This window comes from Oryzias latipes, chromosome 1, assembly GCF_002234675.1.
Source record: "Oryzias latipes chromosome 1, ASM223467v1".
NCBI classification, from domain to species: Eukaryota; Metazoa; Chordata; class Actinopteri; order Beloniformes; family Adrianichthyidae; genus Oryzias; species Oryzias latipes.
This window is the reverse complement of record NC_019859.2, coordinates 26596126-26616939: the sequence shown is the minus strand read 5'-3', so window position 1 is coordinate 26616939 and position 20814 is coordinate 26596126. Positions and strand designations below refer to the sequence as shown.

General features: G+C 39.5%; 1 protein-coding gene across 2 annotated transcripts in view; it reads left to right on the top strand.

Annotated features, from left to right (window-relative positions):
• Positions 1–16531, top strand: part of LOC101155324 (beta-1,3-N-acetylglucosaminyltransferase manic fringe-like) — a 38153-nt gene extending 21622 nt beyond the window's left edge. For both annotated transcript variants that reach the window (XM_023959192.1, XM_023959197.1), the window contains exons 4-8: positions 1617–1770; positions 9789–9874; positions 10898–11063; positions 11144–11229; positions 16226–16531. In XM_023959192.1, coding sequence (XP_023814960.1) covers positions 1617–1770; positions 9789–9874; positions 10898–11063; positions 11144–11229; positions 16226–16277 — 544 coding nt within the window. In that variant the 3' untranslated portion in view covers positions 16278–16531. The remainder of the gene's footprint in view (positions 1–1616; positions 1771–9788; positions 9875–10897; positions 11064–11143; positions 11230–16225) is intronic.
• The last annotated feature ends 4283 nt before the right edge of the window (positions 16532–20814 follow it).

Here is a 20814-nt window from a genome sequence, read left to right as displayed (position 1 = left end):
ACATTTGGCTCTGAGTTGTGAGCAGGACTGTTGATGGGGAGCAAGCCTCCGCTATTATCCTATCGTGACTTTGTTTACGCTCTCTTCCGCAAGTCTACAGCCCCTCAAAACCCCAACCTAACATTACCAGTGCAACAAAAATGGCGGGCAATATTTCAGCTATCAGCCATACAGTTTTGAGCCAGACGCCATCTTGAAAGAGGAAACAAAAGGCATGGTTGTCTGCAAGTGGATGCATCAGAGAGGAGCGGACCAGGGAGCGTGTGCTCCACCAGTTGTAGATTGTTCATAGCAACTAAAAGCTTTTTTTAGACTGCATTTTTTATCTGCTCCTAATTCACAACAATTTGAAAAAAAAATACTCAGAAATGCAATTTTAAGCTTAAGTTTCTTTATACATGTTCTCCATCATCAGAAAAATGCCACAAGAACACGTTAAAAACCCCAAGACAAAATTTGTCATTGGAGTGGGTGTTTAAATATTAAGGTGGAAAAAGGCTTTTTATTTGTCTAGGATCAAAAGTCATATAATATCATAAAAAATTTAACTTTTTTAACAGCATAGTAAAAGCAGAAAGACATTAAAACGATACATTTAAGTATCGCTGTATAGATCACAATGTAAGAGATAGCAATGTGACATATCACATGCTTCCTAATGCTTATCTTTGCCTGAAGGTAGAGTCTAGCTCAGAGACCCCTAAGATGGACCATTAATAATGTAAAGTATGCTTTACGGTTGAAGAAATTGGTATTTGTAGTGTAAAGGACATTCTTACTGAAGATAAAAGGGGTTGTTCCAAAAGAAGAAAAAACTTGACTGTCTGTCCAGCAGTCTCCTGTGGAATTTTCCAATTTTATTTTAACATTGATTTTTTTGCATGAACTTTTTGTTTTCTTCATTTGCAGCTAAAATAAAAGTTTTTTTAAAAGCAACAACCTTTCAGTTGGCAGTGACATGACCTCTCTGATTTTATTATTAGTAGCATGTCTATTGGTAAAATCACATGGGAAATGATACTTAGTGTGTCAGTCAGTTCTTTCTGAGAAAGTCCATTCTAAAGAGTCTGACTCACACTCCATTTAGCATCTAAGTTTAGAAAAAAGAATGGATCATTTATGTTTTTTGCTTTGCTTCACAGTCAAGTCAAACAGCAGAAATAGAAATAAGAAAAAGCAAAGTCTATCTCCCCTCAGCTATGGATTTTGCTGAGAAAATTGTGTTTGCAGTTGGTGTTTTTCTTTTTTGTCTTTGAAACATTTTTAAGTTTGTGGATGTGACAGTCCACAATTACTGTCTCATGGAAGATGCTGCATATATTGATGATAAAGATGATAAAGAAAACCTTAAAATTGTGTTGGTTCTGAAACTTCAAACATCATCTTTAAACTGGAGGCATTAATGTATACAAATACTTTCATTTCCTTGCTAATATGTTTTTTTCATGCTTAAACAAGTTTTGAAGGTTTTTGGAGCCAATGTTTAAATTGAACCAACAGCTTTGATATGAAAAATTCAATTTGTTTGGATTTTATTGCTTAACACAGAAGAGGCGAGGTGGTTTGAAGATCCAGGACTAACTGCAGCTGCATTTTTTTGAATCTCTCCCTTTCAGGTGGTTTTGTCATGTGGATGACGACAACTATGTGAACCCTGTGGCCCTCCTCTCTCTGCTCTCTGCCTTTCCTCAGGAGGGGGACATCTACGTGGGGAAGCCGAGCCTAGACAAGCCCATCACAGCTCAAGAGCTGCTGGAGAGAAACCAAACGGTACACAACACAGGGATAGCTAAAGTGATGAGATTTTTGGGGAAGAACTAGGGAAGAACTTCAGAATTTTCACAGCGTTTCAGTGTCAAATTATATTTAATACTAAAGATCATTTTGACACAAGAATAACAAACTTACTTTACTCACAATAAGTTAGCAATATAGTAAAAACTAAGTGGACATCTTATTCACAGTGTTTGTTTAACTTTTGAGATTTTCAGGATGGAAGTCAATTGTATTGGGATGATAGAACACAGCTGATTTTGTGTTTTGCACCTCTCTGTGTACACTGTGTCTTACTTGTACTGGGCCAAAACAAAAAAAACAAAAGAAATAAACAGAAAAACCTTTACAATGGGGCATCATTTTCAATATTTTGTGGGAATAAAAAGCTGATTTTGCCAGTTAGTCATTCCAAGATCATCATTCAAACAGCCATGAAAACTTGATGTCAACTGCAGGGCTGGGGCCGTGCGTGCGTGTGTGTGTGTGTGTAAGAGAGAGCACGTGCAGCGAGGTAGAGAATGAGGGGGGCAGTGTGGGGGCGCATTCATGTTGTGTGTTGTGGAGGAAGGAGAACAGTAATAAAAGAAGGCTTCCCCCAGAATAAATGCTATTGACTCTTTATTAATTCGCTCCGGAGAATCTGAGGGTCCGAACGGGGAAGTGAACCCCGGAGGAGGATCCGCCTTGTTTCCCCCGCGCTTCTGACCACGGTTGGAAAGGGAGAAAAAAAAAAGTCATCACGGGAAAGGTTCAACACCACGCTTGACCATGTAAGGATTCAGTGGTTCTTGGTCATGTTTTTGGTTTTCTATTTGTCAGTTACTCTACTTTAAGGTTCATGATCCACAGCTGTCTTCAGTTCAGTTAATTGCCCTCAGCCTATTTAAGTGTGTTAGTTTCTGTTCATCCTTGTCAGGTCATCTGCTCTGGGTCACCAGTTTGTTTCTCCCAGTTTTGTCATGTTTCAGTTTGTTAATTAAATGTTTTATTTTCTGTCACCAATCCTGGTCTCCTGCATTTTGGGTCCTCCACCACCAGTTCATGACAGACCATTTCAGTGGAAATTTTTTCAAAAACCGCCCGGTTACGATAAAAGCCCTAAGGTTTGACCTGAAAAGAGCTGTCACCCCAAATATTAATCCAATCGGTGACCTCGCTTCCCTTCCACTGACTGGTCTCAGCAGCATCGTCCGCCATGGTTGATGTTTATGTTCTCGTTCCCGCCCACTTCAACGCAGAATGATGATGTTTGTAGTGTATCAATGACGTATGGGTCGGATACATGTGGCCTGGCCGTTCAGACGTAGGTCGCATTTTAAAAGATCGGATACGCATCGGATTCAGGACCACATAACCAAGTGGCCTGGGTCGCATTTGAAAAGATCGGGTCTGTGTCGTTCAGACTGTCATGAAAAGATCAGATACAGGTCGCACAGGGGCAAAAAAATCTGAATTGGGTCATTTCAACCTGCAGTGTGAACGTAGCCTCAGACATGGTTTTACAAATGCTACACAGCTGCAGACCCATTTATCAGATTTAACGGGTACTATGGTTTCCAGACAAACCATTCACAACTGACTCCAGCACTTTGACTTGAATGCAAGACAGCTGTTGCAGGTGACTCCACTGACACCAAGACACAGCTGTGAACGTTTGTAGTAGCACAAAGCCATGTCACCTGTACAGTGCAGTAATGGTCTCAATGATGGTTGTCAGAGTTGCTGGTGAGGGCGAGGTGAGCATTACGCTGAGGTCAACATGGTCCACAGGGTTCGCTTTGGTGGAGGAGGTGCAACAGTCTGGACAGACATCACCAGTCAGCGCAACACCAATTTGGCTAGTGTACATGGTCCAGTCACTGCATGTTTTTATCTCAGAGACATCATAAAAGCATCAACATTCCCCACTTCCACCAGCACACCCTCAACTTTTTGTTCTTGAATGATAACACTCCATCCAATCGTGCCAAAATAGTCACAACTCAACTTCAGAAAGTGGAAGTGCCTCATATGGTTTGACCAGCAATGTCCCCTAACCTGAACCTAACAGGGCACGTCTGGGACCGGATGAATGAAGCACTTGTGAAAGAGTGGAACACATTCCTTCAGAACAACAACATGAGGCTAGTGAGGAGCATGAGTCATCGCTGTCAAGATGTTACTGTGACAAATAATGGAAATACCCGCTACTGACATGGTCAATTTTTATTATTTGGGCCTTCCTTTATTAATGTCTTAATTTTTGGGATAATGAATATCAAACTAATGAACATTATGCTTCTTCTCATTCATTATTAGTGATATAATAGAGAACTTTTATGTAATCCGTTAAAACAAAAAGAACTCATGTAAATAACAATATGTTATTGTGAGTAGTGAAAGTGAAACCTTTACCTTACATTTGTTTGACCAGATGAAGAATGAATATTTGCCTAATTCTTTTTGCTTTTGTCTCTTACTACAAACGTTTGTAAAAAAAATAAACACATTCTGTGTGTTTAACTTATGATGACCAGTAACAAAGATGATCCAAACTATTTTTAAAATTCTCTCCTTTTTCCTTTGACTTTACTTTGAAAAAAATGTCTCTCAAGGATGCCCAGAAAAGAGCTGATTTCTTTATGTCAGAATATAACATATAAAAATTTTTTATGTCAGAATATAACTGAGCTAGAGCTAGAAGTCCCATAATTTACTTGAATTTCATTTCAGTGTAAATTTATTATTGATTCAATTAAGCCCACATGTATGAATGAAGTAAATTGAGGAGCATCATTTAGGATAGCATTGTTAAAGTACTTACACGTGGTGGTTTAATTGCAGCAGTGTGAGTGTGATACACACAGAGCTGTTCACATGTGTAACCGATGTGTGTTGCTGTGTTTTCAGAATTAATGCTTTTGAGTCAAAGTGCAGCATGATTCCTGTAAGCTTTTTGCACTTTTCAATCTCAGTCGTTCATTTCTCAAAATGACTCCCTCAATCTGCCCTGCGTCACATTCTGTGCTCTGATTGCATCCATTTATCCTTCAAAATAGATCTTTATTAGTCTTTTCTTCATGTTTCCCTTTTGCTCTCTTTTCCCATTCCCTCTTTCCTTCTTTTCCAATTTCCAGGAGAAGAAAAAACATGAATGTCAAGCTTCTCTCCGTCTCCTCTTTTCTCTTTTTTGTTCACATACTGCTGCCCATCTTTTTCGATTTCCTGTCACTGTTGTGAGGCAGCGAAGAGAAAGAGGGGAGGAAAAGCAACAAGAACGGAAAGGCTTAGAAAGAAAAGGGGGGGGATTGCATAAAGAAATCCTCCCAATGAAGAAAAAAGAATTGTGCAAAGAAAAAGACTAAAAAGTGAATAATAGAGTAAGTAAAACAGAAAAATAGATCTAACAACGGCAACATTTGTCATAAGTCAGTGTAGTCAGACATGAGGCAAAGCGATCCAGAGCCTCACCCGGAGTTTCCACTCCATAAGTGATCGCCCAACACTCAAATTCGTCGATTTTAACCCCAGAAACTGTGGAAAACTTGTCACATCAACTGAAAATGTATCTTTAACATGGGTCAGTGTAAAATAATATTTACTTAATGTGCGTTTTTCTATTTTATCACAATGACAGTTGAGGCCGAGCCTCACTTGCCTCATCTGCACTGGTGGAAAGCCAAGGAGAGCATAGACACCGAACATGTTGGCATTGAAGGCTGGAGGAGAGTTAGCAAGAAAAAAGACAAAAAGAAAATAAAAGCCCTTCAAAGAGGCATAACAGGATATGTCTCTTTTAATTCACAGAAGTGCAAACCATTTGAAAAGGGATCACAGAGGAGAAATTTGTGGCAGAAAAGCAGCTTTGCATCGTTATCCAACACTCTTATGTTAGTAATATGTTGCATAACGGAGGAAAAAAACATATTACTAAGAAACATTTCTAGCTCTTACAGATCTGTAACATCTTCATTTAGAGGCTTTTCTGTCCTCTGCTTGTTACCAGTATTAATCACACCCAGGCAAGCAGCTTGGTGTGGACAAATCAACTGTGGAACCAATTATTAGGAAATGGAAGACATACAAGGCCACTGATAATAACATTGTTTGGCACCACTCAAAATCTCACCCCATGGGGTCAAAATGATTACAAGAATGGTGAGAAAATTTTTTGGAGTCGCACTGGGGTCCAAGTGAATGATCTGCGGACCAAAGTAATAAAGGCTACCATCAGTAACACACTACAACACCAGGAACTCAAATCCTGCAATGCCATATGTGTTCCCCTGCTTAAGCCAGTATATGTGCAGGCCTATCCGAAATTTGCTAGAGACCATTTCCAGAGGAGGATTGCAAGGATTTCAGATGAAATCAAAATAAGACATTCTGGTAAAAATTCAGCTTGTCGTGTTTGAAAAAGAAAGAATGCTGAGATGCATCCAAAGAACATTGTAACTGCTTTAAAGCATGGGGGTGGAAACATCATGCCTTAGGGCTATTTTTCTGTAAAGGGACTAGGACGTCTGATCTGTGTAAATAAAAGAATAAATGGGCCAGTGGATTGTGAGATTTAAAAAAAAAAACTCCATCAGCAAGGGAACTGAAGATGAAATATGATCCCAAACACATCACCAGTGAAATGAAGGAATGCCTTCATAAGAAGCCCAGTGACAGCCCTAAAACATTACTGCTCCAGAGGAAATCTGTATGGAGGAATGGCCCAAAGACCAATTACAGTGTGTTCAAATCTTGTGAAGACTCACAGAAAACGTTTGACCTCTGTCATTGATGAAAATTACAGGCCCTTTTCATCATGTTAGTTAGGAGAACTATCTCAATTTGTGGCAGGCTGAATATTTTTGTGCCCCATTGTATTTTACCCTTTTACGCTGCATCTCAGGAGCTCTTGTCACTATTTTTATGTGTGTATCTGCTTGGATTTTGATCATCTTTTGATCTATTCTTAAAGCATTTCCGGTGGTCTTTTAATTATGATTATGCCCTTTTTATTTTTTAGCCAAAATCAGAAAACCTGTGATGTTTTCTAAGGCATGGTTTCTGCAGAGTGGTAATAGTTCATTAGAAACTATCTATCGGTTTACACTCGTCATCTATCTGTTTACACTAACTTCCACTAGTTTACAACCCCTCACAACTGCGACTAAACATTAGTTGTGCAACAAAAATGGTGAGCAGTCTTGGAGCTATTTAACGGTAAACTTTTGAGCCAGCTCAGACGAGGAAAACAAAGACATACATGGATATGGTTGTCTGCAAGTGGATGCTTCAGAATGGAACAGAACAGGGAGCTTGTGGCCAGCCGATTGTGGCACCTACATCACAGCTTCAAGCTATTTCTTAAATTTCTCTTTTTTTTCTTTTAAAACATATTTAATCCTTTCTAAAGGGGCACCTGAAAATATTTGTTGGAACTATTAGGGTAGGGGTAGGGAACCTTTTTGACCAAGAGAGCCATAAACGCCACATATTTTGAAATGTAATTTCGAAAGAGCCATACAATAATGTAGTGTCCCTTTCCCACACTTAACCTCTTTCAGGGTTCTTTATTCTGGTTACTGTAGACCGCAACAAACGCCGGACAATTAATACAGCAACTCCTGAATCTCTCCCGCCGAGACGAGACGAGAGCGCGTCTCCCAAGTTTATATTCCCTGCTCCCGCTGCAGCCCTCCCATTTCCCTTATTTGGCCCATAGCTAAACCCCATTGGTCCAAATTACCTAACAACAGGCTGAGCGACAGAACTGAGGGCCAATCAGATCTCTGCTTGATGCGTTCCATGAACTCCAGAATTTATAACGCGACCCAACAGCCACCCAGTCCAAGTCAGTAAGCAACGATATGTTTAAAACTAAATATACAAATGAATGTGTGCATTTGATGTAATTTCAACATTTTTAAAGTACAATAAGTCTGTGGATTCTTTTTAATAACATTGTTATGTTGTTGCTGATAAATGATGAGTATTTCTCGTGATAGTTTTGCTGATGGTCTAGTCTGGTTGATACGTGGTGAGTTTCTGCTTCATGCTAACGTTGAGACTTTAAACGTGATCTTAGGTTGGTCTGAATGTTCTGTAGATGTGAGAAAGACTGCTCACATGCAGACCTGGAGCCAAACACACACACACGCTGCAGTGACTGAGTGATGGGCAGCGGGTTTTACGTTTTTTTATAATCCCTGCGCGATTCACCTGCTGCCTGTCCCCACAACCCCTCATCCCCACCCTTTGCTTTCTTCCTCACACATCCCGTCTCCGCAACTGTGCGCTTTTTCTCAGAGACGGGAGTTTGGAGTGATATTTTTGCCACCATGATGTTGCACACAAAACTTTCTAAGTTGAACACAAAACTTTCTAAGCTTTTTGCTCAAAAATTTTTTTTTGCTCAATTTTTTTTTTTGCTTTGAAAATCGTTTTTTTGCGTTTGCAAAACACATTTTTTTTACGTGCGTTGTGTAAAATCTCGCTTTTGTCTTATCTTTGATTTTGCTGACTACTTTGAGCGCGACTTAGCGTGATATGACTGCCACTGGCATCGCCAAAAAGAAATTTGCATGCGTTGTGTGTCATCTCACTTTTTTCCTATCTTTGCTAAGTTAAGTTTCGGTTTGACGTGACCAAGCTGCCATCAAACAGCTGCTGATTGGTCCAGATTCTAACCAATCAAGTGTCTCTGTCTCATATTGACGGTGCTCCGAGGCAGACATTGACTTTGGACTTTGTGTCGGCTCTGTTCGTACGGGTTTCTGCCGTTTTCAACCACTCTGGCCCGTTTGTCTCAGAGTAAAACCCAGAAGGAGCAGCAAAGCAGCTAAAATAAAACAGAGTTTTCTATTTATTCATGTCTGTGTAGAGACCAACGTGTTTAAAACGTCTGCAGCAAAAAAAAAAAAAAAAAAGAAAAGAAAAAAACGTCCGAGCTCCGACTCCATCCAGCCGGAAGAAGTTAAACCTTTTAAGATTTGTATCTGAACTTTTGTTTTATTTTAATAAATAATTGTTGAAATATTAAGCGAAAATAGCATTTTTGATGACTAATATTTTGAAACTTTGGACAAACGCTCACAAGTTGTAAAACACAAGACACTGGTGAAAATTTACATGAAAGTTAAAAATGCTTCTTCTGATAAATGCATTGAGTCTCCTGTGGTGAACCATCATTCTTTTGCTTATTACTGTTGTTCATCTGATCCCTTATGGAAGCGATTATGTAGCATAAATAAAAAGCTAAGTCAAAACCAGAAATGCTTTTTCATTTTCAAAATGAAAAAGCATTTTTTGACTCAAAAATATAATGAAAAAGCAATCCACCAAAATGCTTTTTCATTTCCTTCCTTAACACAGCTTATTCTGTCACTTAATTAAAATTAAAATGAAAATGGTATTTGACATTTCATTTTCAAGACGTTCTCTGGTAAATGTGTAGCATAATTCATTTAGAAATGTCTAATTTGACATTCAAAATGGATTAATTGAAATGCTTTTTAATTTTCATAATGAAGCTGCATTTTTTGACTCAAAATTAAAAAGAAAAAGCAATACTTCAAAATGCTTTTTCATTTCCTTCCTCAACCCAGCTTTTTCTGTTACTTAATTAAAATGATAAATAAAATGGTATTTGACATTTCATTTTCAAAAATGTCCACGGTAAATGTGTAGCATAATTCATTTAGAAATGTCTAATTTGACAATTAAAATGGATTAACAGAAATACTTTTTAATTTTCAAAATGTAGCTGCATTTTTTGACTCAAAATTATAAAGAAAAAGCAATATTTCAAAATGCTTTTTCATTTTATACCTAAAACCGCTTATTCTGTGTCATAATTAAAACGAAAATGCAAAGAGGGGATTGCATTTGCATTTTAACATCCACCCCGCGCACCTTGCCACAATATTCATTTCGAAAAAGCATTAGCAGAGGGGAGGCGGGGCGATGACGTCACTGTTTCTGTTTCTCTGAGTTGCTGTGTGTTCTGTTCATTAAAAACAGTGTCTGTGTGTGTCTGTCAGAGAGAAGTTCAGTTCTGGTTTGCGACAGGAGGAGCAGGTTTCTGTCTCAGCCGGAGGCTTGCAGAGAAGATGATTCCATGGGCCAGGTATTTAATGAGTTGCATGTCTGTATATTTCTGTTCTTTGTTTGCCCTCAGGCATGAGTGATGGCCTCATCCTGATCCTGCGAAGAACTACTTCTGAACTCTAAAGCAGTGCACAATAATGCATTAATGATTCTGATTATCTTTAGACATTCTTGCATTACTTTTCCTTTTTCTTATAATAATCTGCAGTAAAGTATTACAGTATATTAAAGTAGCACATCAGATGGATTATACGTTTTGCACCTTTTTACTGCTTTCAAGGCATAGATCCCAAAGTTCTCTTACTTAACAAAGTGCAAAGTTTGTAATTGAAGTTGTTGGCCCCCAAGCAACCCCTTTTTTTTATCCCAGCCTTGGAAATTGACATGAAGTTTGCTTGAAATATAGTAGGTAATTTATCACACTGACCATTTTGTAATTTATTTTTTCTAAGGCTCACACAAAGGGTGCTTTGTGATACAAAAGGAGGGATAATTTGAGGTTGAAATGCGTATTTTCTTTCCTTAATGAGAGAACAAAACTTGCAGATCTCCAAAAAAGAGACAAAGAGCGTTTTAATACAAAATAATGAAAACAAAAAAATATAATGTTTAGAAAGCAATAGGATGGGAAAGGTACAAGAAGAGTTGAAAAGCTTGAAAAGCTAGATTACTCAAAACATAAAACTGACTCCGCAAATGAAGTTGATGACACATCCATCTTTCTGAAAAGCTGCATTTTCCCTGCACTGCTCACTGAGAGCTAATAGCTGCCCAGGGGCAGATTAGGAAGAATCAATCTTGAAGTTTATGTTGTTCTTTAGAAAAGGTCAACATTAATGTGCATCTCATTAACACTTAATGGGAAATAGTTTTTCAAGTTCTACAAAAAATTCCCCTTTGGAAGATAGAAGTATAAAGATGAGATTATTATGATGCAGAAATGCCACAATCAGTGAACTTGATTCTCTAGAACTGAGATATCTGCTCTGAAACTGGACTGGGAGACATTCAAGGAAGAGTTAGAAACGTGTCTGTGTTTCAGTGGCTCCAGGTTTGAGCAGACATCATCCAAGATCCGGCTCCCTGATGACTGCACCGTAGGCTTCATCATAGAGAAGAGACTGGGCATCTCCATGGTTCACTGTCCTTTGTTCCATTCCCACCTGGAAAACCTGCTTCTCGTACGCCAAAGAAGCATACCACAGCAGGTCGGAACACACACTCAAGAGGAAGCCATCCATCTGCACCACTTCTTGTTATCACATGTTTGTGTGTCTGCTCCTTACAGGTGACTCTAAGCTATGGGATCTTTGAGAACAAGATGAACAGCATAGAGATAAAAGGAAGATTTTCTAAAGAGGAGGACCCTTCTAGGTTGGTTTTTTAATATACTTTGTTTTAAAGTCATGAACTGTGAGAAAGTATTTATTTCTTGTTAGCTTTTTTTTAAAAGTATTAAATAATACCAAAGGTTTGTAATGTTTCACTCCGATGAAATTTGTATTTTGGGTGCTTATAATATGTTTTTGTGGGATTTTTTGATGATGTAGAGAACAGTTCATATTTCAAGGGGTTCTGGGGGAAACCTTTTATTACTGTTCTCCTTCACTCCCTGCGCGTGCCTCTCACACCCTCTTGCGCTGTGCACGCGCTTCCTTTTCTTACACACACGCATGCGCTTTCAGCAGCACATGCACATCCTCATTCTACAACAGAGGTTTCTGTCTTACGAGGAAATTCGACAAATTTACTGCGTTCTAATTATTCATTTCCATTACAAGCTGCGTGCGTCCTTGAGTGTACGAAGCAGCCGCCCGCCGGAGGATATTGTGTTGGGGGTCGCAAGAGTCCTGACACCGCGACTCTTGCTGCTTCTTCACAGTGGTGATCAAAAATAAAGAATCAATCACTGTTATTCTGGGGGAAACCTTTTATCACTGTTCTCCTTCACTCCGTAACACCAAACATGAACGCACACTGTTAGATTTAGTTTGGGAACTATTTTTTGAAGCGCAAAGGTACGTGTCTTTATAAACCAAGGCGGATGCTCCTGCCCCGCGTTCTTCATGGGTGTCAGCCTTCATGGCTATCGGAAAGGTGACAAAGTGTCTACAGTCTCGTTTATAACTGGGCAATATATAATATTCTGAGAAGATGTCTGTACCAGATAGCACAGGTGAAGCCTCGCGTGCAGCTCGAGAGCGGTCCGCTGCAGAAAAATCAACACACACCCCCAACACACTGGTGTGCGTTCCTTCCTCCTACTCACGCAGCAGGCTCACACACATACGCATAGTTATTCTACAACACCTACATAGTAAGTTCATTAGTTAGATAGTTAGTTGTTACTGTTATTTCTTAATAAAGAATACTGCATTGTAATTGTATTAATTTGCGACGTGGCCGCCGGGGGACTTTGTGTTAGGCGGGGGTGGGGGAAGGGGGGATGCGGTTAACCGTGACACCGCGCCCCCTGCTGGTTCATCACCGTGGTGATCAAAAATCCCACACCGTCACAGCTCTACACTAAGGGTAATTAACTAAATAAAGACAGCTGTGGATGAACAACCCGAACCCAGTGTAACAGAAAGGCAACTCGGAGCATGACCAAAACAACCTAAAAACCAAACTAAACAATAGAATCCTTACAACCTGACTTGTAAGTTTGTTCTTTATGCTATGGTTATCACAGGCTGTGTAATTCCTTCATTACTCACCACATAAAACTCTATAGTGCGTTCACCATTTTGTAGTGCTATTCAAATTTATAATTCTAAAATTGAGTGCCTTTCCTAGAAGTAGTGAGTGTTGATGCTGACTAGATTGGCAAATAGCATTGCCACATGTAAGTAGTGGTTTATCCTCATGAAATGGGTGGGTGCGGCTTGTAATCAGGTGTGCTCTATAGCCTGGCAATTACGGTATGTTTAGACATTTTAATTGATTGTTTATATTCTTATGTTACTCTTTGTTGAATGCCATAAATAAACGGAGCTTGGAAGCTACTCCCTGACTCTACGTTTTTCAGCGTTTTTCAGGCTTAGGTATACAGTGATCCCATGTTTATTGCAGGAGTTGCGTTCCAAAAATAACACGCGAAAAAGTGAAATCCGTGATTTAAAAAAAAAAATTATTTTACAATGCAACACCGAACTATAGAATGAAACAAAAATCAAAAACTGTTTTAAAGCCCAAAATTTGTTTAAAACAATAATTTTAATATAGTAATACAAGGTTGGAAACATTGTCACTGGCGTCCTTCACAGTCCCAGCTGTGCCTCCTTCGTCCTGACTCCGCTCCGCTGTAGCGTCTGTTTCTACTGAAGGCGATGGAGTTTTTCTCCGAGAGAACAACATTGTTATTGGTAGTTATTGGAGCTCTTTCTTTTTCTGAGCAAGAAGATTTTTATAAACGGATATGCCGCCTTCGATTATGTTTGAGAACTGCGATGAACGACTCATCATAGGGTCCAATGCATTGTAAAAATATTCGCACTGTAAAAAAAAAATCTGTGAAGCAGCGAAGCCGTGAAAGATGAAACGCGATGTAGCGAAGGATCACTGTACTGCTGAATCATATTAGAAAAATATGAGGAGAGCAGGAAAGTACTTTTATTTTGGTAACTTAATATATATTTGTTACAGTCAATTTTGTCTGATTTCCACAATATAATATCTTTCAGTACAAGAAAAAAAAAATAGAATAAATGCACCTTAACCAACAAGGTTCAAAAAGTGTGATTGAGGAATTAAAGTGCTATTTATTTTCAACATTGCTTAATGTAGCTTCTCCAGTACTTTTAAATGGTTCAGGGCCCTGAACAGTGCTTCAAAACTAAAGGACAAAAAACAAACATTAATTCTTTCTAGAAACAATAAAGTTTAAGAGGGAGCATGACAGGGTGAAGCTTTAATGTGGTCAACACGCTTTATTTACATTACAGTCTGCACTGCAGCTTTTTCAAACGCGGAAATAAACACGGATTTCACCGCTCGTCGCCACGACATTGGCCTCTTTGATGCGTTGTAAACATCACTCTGATCCATCAGGCTGCTAATTGCTGTGAAGTTCCGGAGAACTTTGGCCCGCTTTGCCAATTGTATTTTGCCTGATGCTCCGTGCATGACCCACTGCAAAGCTGCACCGCTTCACTCGTTCTCATCTACAAAGCACTAAAATCCGCATTTTTATATGATACTGGCAGAAATATGGCACAGAAATATACTGTCTTTGTGTGTTAATTCACAAGCTTAAACAGGTCTTCAGAGGCTCTGTTATCCACTGACAGCCTAACAAACATGAACAAAAACTTCTGGCTGAATTTTTAAAACCAATGAAGCATCTTCATGTTTGAATCTATGACATATTTATGGGATGCTCTTTGTACAGGAGTTTGGGCTGCTTTGCTGTCATTTGAATGTGAGAGAAAGCAACGTAATGCTGAGAGGACAGAATGTAGATGCAGATTAGGGTTGTGCCGATGGACGATACCATCGTCCATCGTGATGGGTGACTGACATCCCGATGGAGAGACACCATCGTGATGCCACGCCCCCGCCACGTTGCGAGTCGACACCATAATCCGCGGTTACATGCGCAAAATATCTTGATGGGATCAATGGTCGGATTAGAATATAACCGTGTACATGGGCCCAGAAAAACGTTTTCAGAATATAACAAACGTTCACTAGGGTCACACTTTCAGTCGGAATAAATCATTCGCACATGCGCAGTAGGGTTTGACAAACCGGAAGAGGATATAACTTCCGCCGAGTGGCTTTTTTTTTTTCAAACTTTATTGAATGTAACAATTCAATACAAAGCAATGTTAAACAGCGCCGAGCGGCTATGTACATTGACATGTCAGCTCGGTAATATACGAGACAATCTTCTAAACGTGCTTTTAATAATGTTACGGTTATTATGAAACACCTGCTCGCTCATCGTTTGAATTTTAATCCGTGTGGTCAGTGCTTTTTCTGAACGGAGCCAGAAAGAAGCCAGGATCATTAGCAGTATGCTAACACGGGCTAACAACATTAGCTTTGGGTGGCGCTGCATCCTGGCTGCACGCAAACATTTGGGAATAACATCAGCCTTTATTTCGTCGGCACACGACTGGAAACACAAATCCATGTGATTTTTTGAATGGTTTCTAAGGACTGAGCGACATTTCTGCCTCACACCGCCGCTGTGTGTGCTGACGATCCGAGCTATGCTCCGAGACACACAGTTTTAGACCCGGTTCTGAGTTCGGTAGCTAGTTCCCCCAGAGCTGCGGGACGGATCGCAGTCCTAAATCTCCCACACATAGCGCTCATGTAACAAAGCACCCCCCCCTTCCCCTCAAACACAAAGCTGTAAATCCGCGCTCCGCCGGTCCACTTCACTAGTGAAGTGTGGGAGCGGACTACTTCTTTTCTATTTTGTTTGTTACTTTTTTTGTTAAAGTCACTTCCCTCAGTTTATACTGGATCATCGCGGATGAGTCATTAGTTGGGAAATAAAATAAATAAAGTAATAAAGTAAAATAACGAATAGCAATTATCTAAGACAGAAAAATTAAAAATAGCCCCCCCCCCCCACGACGATATCATCGTCCATCCCGATGGTTGACAGCAAACATCGTCAACGGCCAATTTAGGGGACATCGCCCAACCCTAATGCAGATAACATAATGTCTACATTAACACTCTGCAGTTAAACAGGCTCGGCTGCTCTGTACTGTACCTGCATGTAAGTGCAACCCAAAGTGCTCTTTAAAATGACCTGATGAAGAGGTTTAGAAGAGAAAAAGAGTCTAAATATGGAACCCTAAAACAAAATTCTGCTGTACATTCTGAGAGTGTAATAACTTAATAAAATGCAAGGTTTATGCATCTCTTTATTGTTCTGTTTTAAATATTAAAAAGGGAAATTTGAAAACAAGCATGATGTTAATTAAAACAGTGGTTCCCAACCTATTTCAGGCCACGCACCAGTTTGCCAAACAATATTTTCACTGACCAGCTTGAAGACAAGACGTCAAGACATATAATGGAAGCAGAACAATATTTTCAAATTTTCACGAAAACGTCATAGATCTGTCTGCAAGTGAATGCATCAGAATGGTGGGGTGGCCCACCCATTGTATTTTCTAAGTAACAAACCTGATCTTTTTCAAACAGCATTTGAATTTGAATGAAAAAATACTGCAGTTTTAAGCTTCATTTTTATGCATACTGTAAGCATGTTAAAACCACCAAAAAGATGATTTTTATTCAAGTTGGTCTTTAAACTGCAAAAACAAATACATTTAAATTCTGTTTGTTTGATTTTTTTCAGATCTTGTCACAGATTTAGGACCTGACTCATTTCCTTCTCTTTCAGGTTTAAAACAGTTCACTGCATGCTGTATCCTCTCACCAGCTGGTGCCCATGAAAAACTAACTGAGAAGTCTGATATCCAAGCACTTGAGAAGAACCTGGATCTGGCTAAATGAAGTACTTCTACCGGATGAAGGATTGATTTACAGTATTTACATGAAAAGCTTGAGAAACAACAGAAAATGTGGAAGAAGCACAACATGATTTTTATGAATAAAGATCAATCACTTAATTTCTTTGCTATAAACTAAAGTGAACTGTTTTGCAAGAAATAAAATAGTGCCCCTTTTTGTGGTCACTGTTTTTTGATCTGTCTGTGCAGAAAAAACAATTTTTGCCTCTTTTGCTACTGAAAATGAGAAGATTTAATCATTTTCAGGATAAAACTTTTTACAGAGATTTTGTTTTATTGACATTATCAAATACAATTTTACATTTCTGCAGTCATGTGGACCATGTATGATAAAAATGAAACTTACTTTACTGAAAATGACTGTTGGACCAGCTGTGTCTTCAGCGTGTGAGCTGGCTGATGCTGAAGAAATAAGTTGAGCAAAAATCTGGCAAGGTTCTTCTATGAAGGAGGTTTTGTTCTTGCATCTACAGTAGGAAGCCTGACTTGTAGAGGTGGTTTAACTCTTTGGCCAAACTTCTCCCCCCTATCCTCTCTTTTGTTAGTGTTTTTGTCAGCGGTTGTCTCTCTCGCTGCTCGGGAACCTTCTCCCGATACCACACCCGTTAAAGACATCGCTGTTACACACAACCGAGTTTGCTTCTCAACTCTTAAATGATGGACACAGGAGACCTGTCACTCTGAACTGAAGTGCAGCTCCCCCACTCACTTCGTCTTCATTTCGAGGAGGGGTTGCATCTTCCTTTTTATTTTCAACTGCGCATAAAAACATTGGCATATGCTTACGTAATAACGTAATCAAACAAAGATCGTATAGTGACAGACATCACACTCATACACCCCCACTCGATGATGTCACTCAAATCAATAGTAACATTATGTACCAAACAAATGTGCCGAACCTTTCCGTTTTGAAATTTTGTATTAGACTTTGTGAACACGTCTGCCACAATATTTTCAGTTGGATAGCAAACTAGTTTAACTTTTCCTTCTAGCACAGTTGACCTTATGAAGTGGTATTCAGTGTCCACGTATTTGCTTCTCTGGCGGTTAACAGGATTCTTTGCCAGGCGAATAGTCCCTTGATTGTCCTCGAAGATTTGAGTTAATGCTTCCTGAAAACTACAGTCCATATCTTTCAATAGTCACAACAGAACTTTGTTTGTCTTTGTCAACTGACATGTTATATTGTCATTGAAATTAAGAAGTGGATACAAAAGATGTCAGAATTCTGAACAGCATTATAATAGTTATCAGAACACAAAAAATAAAAGACCATAAGCATGGCAAAAATACAGTTAGCTAAGAAATATTAAGTCAATATTAAATAAATAATATAAAATAAATATTTTAAAAACATTCATGAATTGGAAATTTAAATTGTCATGTTCTATATCGATCTCTACTTCAGAGAAGAAAAATTAGCTCATGTTTTCCGTCTTCAATCCTTTGATTGGAAAATTTTTAGTTATGACCTGTTGAATTATGTTTTGTCCCCATAGATTTGCAGTAGATGGTAAATATTCATTTTTAAAACTACCTACAGATTTATGGAAATTCTATTGGCTAAAAATATAATCCCACATTTGTAAAACAAATAAAAAATAAACTTCATATGCAGGCTCCAAAATTAACCCCTAAATCCCCAGTTAAATGTCAAAAAAACATTGTGAAAACGTTTAGGCTGCCACAAACAATTATTAAATTAATGACCAATCTCAAATTATTTGCCCCATTAGCATCTTATGGCAGCAGCAGCATGCTGTGTAACCATCAGAGCTTTTTTAACATTATGAACTAGTATACAACAGCAAAACACAACAAAACCTTTGTGTTACAGCAGAGCAGACAGACACATGAATCATAATGTTACAAGTTAAGGCAGAGCAAATTTTTAAGAATAAAATCTAAAAAAAAAAAAAAAAATGACGCTATTTGCAACATTTGGGCCTACTTCAGTGTTTGTCATCGACCAAAATAAAGTTTTCATCGGCAACGTTGTTGTAGGGCAGGTAGCATTAGAATTTAGAAAAGACATGCATCAAGCTGTGAGGACTTACCCTTTTCTTTATCTCTTTTCTCCTCTTATTCTTTTCTTTTCTTTCTAAATTGGGCACCAGATGGCTTTGACCTTTTTTTCTCCATATTTTAGATGTTTTTGGCGTTTGTTTGGCATAAATGTCCTCACGTCACGAAGAAGACATCAAGTCCGTCGACTGAACCAACTGTCACCTTAGTGACAGCATTGTTTTGTGTTGCCATTTTTTCATTTGGGCATTTCACACAAAATTAACCCAAAAAAAGCAGAATATATTTTCTATACCTTTATTAAAGTGCAGGTTATAGAATGTCACCTTATGACTGACTTATAAAAAGGTTTTATGAAGTAGATTCAAACCCCCGCCCTTGTCCCCACCTAGCCACTTAATTTGGAAGCGTCCCACAATTGAACTGATTCCCCGCAGCCCCCCCCCCCCCCTTTCTTCACACATTTCCAGCAGGAGCGCGTGCAGCTACAGCCAGGGGCGCTCATTCGCTACATGACGGCGCAGTCGCAGTTTTTACTTTTATTTTTTTCATCAAGCCCGCGACCGTCGCCTCCCCTGAAAGATGAGCCCGCCAGGTTTTGCGCATGCGCAAACGCGGTGGCGCTCCGTGCTCCCCCCGCGCCCCCTCCCTTCTTCTTCACACACATTTGTGTCTACTTCTCAAAGACAGGAGAGCGCACAGCTGCGGGGCGAGGGCGGCGGCGCGGCCAGGTTCAGGCTGTTACAAAGTCACAAACTGTGACATAAGTAAACCAATAGTGGTGCATATAATATTTTACAAGGGCTGAGCCGCCGGTGCCGCCCCCCTTCAGTTTTCCGCCCCAGGCCACCGCCCGGACGGCCCGTGCCTAGAACCGCTACTGGGTGTAGCTCTGGCTTTACAATCATGCATCCCGAATCTTTCCAGGATTTTCTCAATGTACGTGAATTGCTTCATTTAGTATCTGCTGTTTGGGTAAAATCAATACCAATAAAATGAGAGAGTTGTCCTCAATCTTTCATTTTGAAGTTATTTTTCAGTTTTTCCTTGACTTCTTCCATACCCTTTTCTACGCTATGTTTCATTCCCTTTTTCATTAGGGATGGGTATCGTTAAGGTTTTAACGATACTACTACTCTTATCGATACTGCTTATCGATCCGGTACTCTTATCGGTACTCTTATCGATACTTTTTGAGGACGAAAAATAATAAATAAATAACAAATTAAGAATATAAAGTGTTTTATTTCCTCACTATGCAACAACATTGTTTTTTTTAACAAAACATTTTACTTTATACATGAGAATGTTCCAGACAGGATATTCATTTAATTATTTAATCTAATTGTTTTTATTATTTATGAGTGTGATGTTTCATTTGATCTTTTGTCCATTTTCCACAACCTTGAATAGACTTTTCTGTCTGTCAAACACCCAGAGTTAAGTTAAATGATGGAAACAAATTCACTTTGATGCAGACTCCTTTCTATTTTGCCAACTCCATTTATTTTTCTTTAAATCCAGTAAACCCAATACATGATATTAATTTTACGGATGACAATTATCATTAGTTATTAATTATTTTTAAGTATTAGGAAGCAGCTGATAGTTTGTCGCGGGTCTGGAATCATAAGCGGTGAGTCTAAGCCCCGCCTCTCTACCTGTTTGTTGTATGCTCCGCGTGCAACGCCCCCACCCCCCTCCCGCTGCCCAGCCTGTTCTGCACAAACAGCGCAACATACGGTCATCGTAGTAGCAAGGTGACAGCATGGTAGGCAAACTTAATAATTTTTACGCAGAAACGTTAGTTATTAGTCTAGGGCGCTCACTGTGTGTGTGTGTAATGTGTGACTGTGTGCGCGCTGCCTTGTCTTGTGTGTGTGCGCGCGCGGCGCGTGCTGTCTGAACAACAGCCCTGCCCCCCGTGCACACAAAGGCTACGTTCACACTGCAGGGCTTAATGCTCAATTCGGATTTTTTGAAAATATCCGAATTGTTTGCTAGACCGTTCACATTTCCAAGTAAATCCGAACTTTTGTGATCTCCAGTGTGACCGTGACACGACCCAAACGAGACCCGCATGCGCAGAAGCCAGAACAATACTCAACGGTGAACGACGTCACTTGTTGTTTGCGGAGCCAACGTTAACAATGGATGTCAACAACAGTGTTGTCAAAAGCGGAGCTCTTTTTGTAATATTAAATTTATTTTCACGAAGGAGCAGCACAATTACAATCTTCTCATTTTAAGAAGGCATTGGAGTCGGGATCGTCTGTACCCACTGTAGTGGAAGAGGAATGTGTATGTGTTGGGGCCGCGCCCCCGCGTGTGTGTGTGTATGTGCAAGCGCGTGCCGCGATAGAGAATAGGGGGGGGGGCAGTGTAGGCGCGCATTCATGTTGTGTGTTACGGAGGACGGTAATAAAAGAAG